At 37.9% G+C, this 6,000-nt stretch overlaps 1 protein-coding gene across 2 annotated transcripts in view; it reads right to left on the bottom strand.

Moving 5' to 3' along the window:
- Positions 1–259: 259 nt before the first annotated feature.
- The window catches only part of WDR72 (WD repeat domain 72), a 93,698-nt gene continuing 87,957 nt past the window's right edge, over positions 260–6,000 (bottom strand). For both annotated transcript variants that reach the window (XM_069866856.1, XM_069866857.1), the window contains exon 19: positions 260–1,299. In XM_069866856.1, coding sequence (XP_069722957.1) covers positions 1,244–1,299 — 56 coding nt within the window. In that variant the 3' untranslated portion in view covers positions 260–1,243. The remainder of the gene's footprint in view (positions 1,300–6,000) is intronic.

The raw sequence follows: 6,000 nt of genomic DNA, 5'->3' as shown, positions 1-6,000 counted from the left end.
TCTCAGAAGGCACTTCCACTCAATGTTTCTGAAGACCTCGCTGCCATGTACTGCACTTAGATATATGGACTCATGGAATATAAATAAAGAAGAAATAAGGTTTCATGTTTAACCAAATTCCAGCCATACGTAGCACGGCAACAGAAACTTGGGTTTGTCACTCCTGCAGTCACTATGCCTTCCCCCAAGTAAGAAGGAGATTCATTGCTAAAGAATCTTTCCATGCTGAAGAATCTTCACTTTCCTAGTTAAGGCAGCTTATGTTTAACATGACAATTAGGAAGTATAACATCAGCCCACGGTTTCCATCATAAGATACAGATGCAGACAAGCACATCCCCAGGACCCTTTTACTTCATTAGCATTCCAGCTCCTGGGAAAGCGAGCTTACTGGCCATTCTTTGTCAAACCAGCAAAAATTCCCCAGTTTGTCAGGTGATAAATGAGTCTAATAAGTTGCAAATATTCACCAAACAAATTGATATGTATATATTTTTCTTAAAGACAAAAACACACAGCTGCTTTTTCCTAATGAGCACAAAGACAAATTCACTGATGTATGTAATTTCAGATGAGGGCTCCAATGGGCTTCTCCAACTTTATATCAGTCCTACATTTCTACAGATCACGGTGATGGTAGCGCTCGAGAAAATGCAAATTAACATCCTAGACATGACCAGATTTATAATGAATTTCTCATGCACTCCTGTGCACAGAACAATCCTTGTATTTTACTTGTTTCTAAATATTCCATGTATAATTAAAAATGTGCATTTTTCCTTTAAATGCAAACAAATTTTCTGATTATTTCAAATGCATTTGGTTTTACTCAGTGTTAAAATGTTACTGGTAATAGAAGTCAAAAGCAAGGAGAGACAAATTTTAATTTGATGTACGTAAAAGAATATTAAAATTGATGCAAATGTATTATTTATATCAAACTTGTAAAATCTGTGCTCACTACATTAAATAATGCAAAAAATCTGAAATTAAAGACTTGATATTTTCTCTGTTAGGCCTATCTAAATTTAATAGAATAAATGTAAATCTGTTAGTCATGGAAGTGTGAATAGAAGGCAACATATCAGCGTAAAGAAGCTAATGGAAATTATTTCTTCTGAAAAAGAACTCTTAAAGGTATACAATAATAAAAACAACAAGCCATTTCACGTCCACGGCACGTATGTCCTGTTCCTTGGGTGTTCTTTGTGCATCTTCTGATTCTTTTAGCTAAGCAGGTTTTCTAACACACCTTGCAGGAGCACACCTTAGATATCCAGGGATGTGGCTTCATCTCATCTGGAAAAGAAATGTATTCTTCTGGCTTAATGATTCTACAGTTTAGGCAAGATTTTGTTTTCAAGAAATCAGCTATTTTACAATCTTTTTATAGAGCAACAATCTCTATGATCTTTGTAATGGAATGAAAACTTTCAGCATCATCCTACCAATGTAAAAATTTTCACAAATCTACCTCCAGAAGACTGTTTATGTTATAACTACAAAGAGTTATGTTATAACCACAAGAGGCAACATGGAACCCTAAACAGAGAATATATCACGTTCCTCAAAATTTTTCTTCTGAACAGCCTTACCCTTCTTCCTGTTCCGTTTTAAAGGAAAAAAAATGTGGGGGATCAGCAGAAATATAATTTCTATTTTAAATTAATAGACTATTTACATTTCCTCTGCAAACATAATTTTCAAATTATATATTTTTTCTTTCAGCAGAACTAACCCCACAAGAGTTGTAAACAGAAGTAATAGAATGTTATACTATTAAGGCATTTTATTTTAGTTCTGTCATGGCTCAGAAGAATTCCACAGAAAAGAACTCCCAGTTATCACTTTTTAGCTGCACGATTTCTTCTTATTTGATACATGGTAATATTTACAACCTGAATTTTAAATATTACTTGTATTAGAAACACTGCCTAAACAGATACAATACCTTTCGTAAGTCAAGTGCGTGAACATTGAGAAAGCAGCACATACTGTTTTTTCCCAGTGTAATGGATATGTTGTGAATTTATAATGTTATCTATCATTTCTGTCTGTGTCACAGACATAGAGATATACACATTTTCTTGATGTCCACTATGTAGTCTTCTGGGTTTACAGTTTGAATTTACTGTTCAAACAAAACAAAATCTATGACACTAGTAACACTAGTAACCCAGAATGCTGATAGGATGTGACACTACATCTACTGCAGTGAAATTCTTACGGGTTCATCTATGCCTACATTGGAAATTCCAGATTTTTTTTTCTGGAATAATTCCTAGGTACTAACACTTTATACAGAGTCATTGAGGAAGTCTGGGCTATCTGTGCCTGTGATCGGTGGGCTGCCCCTACGCCGCATCCTATTCCTGCTTCATGCATCTTCATCAACAACCTCCAGCACTCCATTCCTGAGTTTGTCCTCATTTAATGCTACTGACTTTTCATGATGATGCAAATAAGAGAAAAAAAAAATCATGCTTTTCTAGGATGCTTCATAGCGGGATATTTACTGAATATTTACTTTTACATTCTGCCTGTGTACTGATCAATAGCCATACATGTGACGCACGGCTGATTTAAATAACGCCCTCTCCAGTGGACAGAACTTGGAACTAGTAATATTTGATAGAGTAATTCTAACCTGCCTGATAACAAGATAGTCACAATTTCTGTGCTGTAGTTTTAAGCACGCTGTGGCTAATCAGAATCTGATGTTCTTGATACGTTGAAATTTCTATTTGCTGCAGTTGTCTCGCACAGGCTGTATTTCAGGTATAGCCTGGGATGCCCCATCCCTGGAGGTGTTCGAGGCAAGGTTGGATGGGCCTTGGGCAGCCTGATCCAGTGGGAGGTGTCCCTGCCCATCTCAGAGTGGTTGGAACTGCATGATCTCTAAGTTCCCTTCCAACCCAAACTATTCTATGATTCTAAGATCTTTCCTGTCTTTATGCCAAGATCTATCCAGGACAAGCAACGAAGCGAAACTCTGAAAACTGCTTAGATTTTCTGTTATGCACCCAGAATTACATTCCGCTCTCAAAAGTCAAACAACGAGGAGGGAAAAATTTAATATGAGCAATGCTTTGGGAATGAAGGGATGGGAGAGATTGTGAGCTACAGAGGGGACCAGCGGACTCAGGCACAGACTGTCTGGCTGCTGAAGGCCATAAGCATACAGGGTTCTCACTATTTACATGGTTTTTCATCCAAACGATAGAAAACACTCCATAATTTCTGTCTACAGCTTCCAACTCCATCTTCCATTAGGGAGTCTCAGTTTCCCTCAATTACCAAGTGAAGTAACAATCTCTTGCCTACTCTACTGCAATATCTCTGCCGGGGGAAATAAGAGGCAAGGGGCACCTCTGCCTACATTGTTTCTTGTGACCCCAGCTCAAATCTATTCCTTTTTCTCACAAAAGCAATACTTGCAAAGCCCTTAGTGGGATTGCACCATATATGAAAGCTAAGACAAGTTGTGTCAAGTCCTGCTACAATTCTCTTAGATTTTGACTGACAAAATTCAGAGCATTTTCAATCCTCTTTAAAACAATCACAAGCAGCTCCCTTTAGACAAAGGAAAATCCGCCTTTGAAGGTGTGAATCTTCCACCATTGTTTGTACATGAAAACTTGGGCAAACAGCTCAGACCTAGAAATCTAACTTATACATCCATGTTCACTCAGTTTCAGCCTCCTTCTCAGGTTTCATAAACGTGAAAAATTTGTCTGATTAAATGGAAAACACTGCTGGGTACTCTAAGTGATAGTAAATCCCCCTTTATGGGGGTTTGGTATGATTAAAAGTCAAGTTCTACAAAAAGCTGTTGTAATTCTTATCTGATTATTATATTCAAGGCCAGAGTGGAGACAAGTTTGAAAAGCCACAGCTTTGCATGTCAAACAGAAGTAGTCCTCAGCATGTGGGGAAAATGGCAGTGATAAACCTACTATTAGGCATCAGGTAGAGAAGCCCAGCATCTCCTCTGTGTGTGGGCTAAAATAGACATGAGCCGCTATCACAGATAATGGCAGCTTGTAGGCACATGAAGGGAGCAACTAAAATCCATTTCACTTAGACAAGAAACTGCAGTCTGATATTTACCTGTGTCCATCACATGTGAAAAGTGTTTACTGTGAATTATCCAAGAGAAAAGTGCAGGTTGAGGGGTTTCATTACCTATCTGAAAGTAGTTCAGATCACACATTGAATGCAAGAAATCACAGGTAAATCTCAGATTGGTGTCTTGGGTAGTCAAATGGATTCCTGCTATTCATCTGAGTATATGCCTTTTTCTACAATTGCTGGAGGCCCACATCCAGAGCAGTGAAAACGTGTGCAGACACACAGAAAATGTGAAAGTTAAATAAGCAGAGTAAGCTTTATGTGATTTTAGAAAATTAAGACCACTTTGAAAATAACTCTCACTCTAATGTCAAGGTTCGAGACTACACCCTCCACTGTTAGAAAATACAATGCAGAGATATATCTGTTAACGGCTGTTCTACAGCCTTCCTGATTCTAGAAGTCGTAATAAAGAACCCTTTTTTAGGAACAGTCAGAATTCCTTGCAGGTATACTGTCATATTTTCACCTTCTCTTCATCAGAAGAGATAATAAAATTTTTACGCATGACAACGTATTGTAAGTGAAGTGCAAAAGACTGCAAAACACATTTATAAGCTTCTTAATAAAAACTGATAAATGAAGTTTGTAAGTTCGCCCAGACTTTGAATATGCGTGAGAGAGAGATTCTAAAGTCACAGGTTTCACCAAAGCAGCTGCTGACCTCCCAGGCACTCTCAGAGTCCAAGATATGATTCAAAGTTAAAGCACCTGAGAAATACTAGGGAAAAATCATAGCCAACCAAATGTCACGTTATTGTTTCAATGTTTGCTACTAAAATAAGTGGTAAGTTTTAAGTAAATGTATTGTGTTACCAAATCTTTCCTTTCAAACAAGCACTTCTGTCAGAAGTGTCTTAATTTCTTATCACAGAATTTCATCCGCACAAGGAGCAATAAATAATTCATGTTCCTAGCTCTTTGTTGTGTGTCCCTGAACTGCACAGAGCTGGAAGGCTGACAGCTGTGTCAGGACAAGCACCAAAGATCTGACATGACAAGTGACTAACAAGTTTCTTTCAGTCTATAGTGAAAGAAGACAATGGCATAAAGTGCAAAAACGAAATCCTGAAACAAAATGAAACTGTTTCTTTCTCTTTACCTAAGTGTTTGCTATGAGCTTATTTCCGACCCATAACCTCTGGTCATTTTATAGTACTGCCCAACCCCCTTTACTCCTCACATTCGCCTGGCCATTTACGCCTGTCCACGGATCAATATGAGCAATTCTTGGAGAAATACGATGTCTCCATGACAACCAAGCCACAAATTCTCAGTGGAAAGCAGTGAGACCAGTAGTGAAATCTCCTGAGGTTTTCAGACCTATAAGACAAGATGTCTTAAAATGCAGGAATGGACAGAAACAAAAGCCAGAGTAATTCATTGTTTATTACTAGTTTAATGATGTCAGATGGACCGAATGGAACACAGTTTTTAAGTTTAGATGCTTTATCAACATGTATTTTTGCCAGTCAATATTCACCTCCTGACAGGCTTTTATTCTTTTCATTACTTCTTACAGATATGCAGAGTGCAGGACTGGATATTCACAAGCTCTTGTCCAAATGCGTACACTCTGCCACTCAGAATCAATTTAAGGTTAAAATTAATGTTATCTTTAAGGTACACTAATTCTCACCTGAGCACTTTAGTGCCACCTTGTTTTAATTCTTTCCCTTTTCAGAACAGATCAGAACTTGGGACAATCCACATTTTTGCCCATAATCATTGTCGAAGGGTCTACAGACAGTTTCTGAAGGACATGCCATGCACCGCAGACTGTAGGTGTGCTAAGGAATTATACTTGGCTCCTTCTCAACTAGACTATCTATTTGTTTCTAAATCTCATGCTGGCTTCTGCACTACAGC

This window comes from Phaenicophaeus curvirostris, chromosome 12 (genome assembly GCF_032191515.1).
Source record: "Phaenicophaeus curvirostris isolate KB17595 chromosome 12, BPBGC_Pcur_1.0, whole genome shotgun sequence".
Lineage (NCBI taxonomy): Eukaryota > Metazoa > Chordata > Aves > Cuculiformes > Cuculidae > Phaenicophaeus > Phaenicophaeus curvirostris.
Note: the sequence above shows the minus strand (reverse complement) of the source record. Positions and strands in the feature narration are given on the sequence as shown.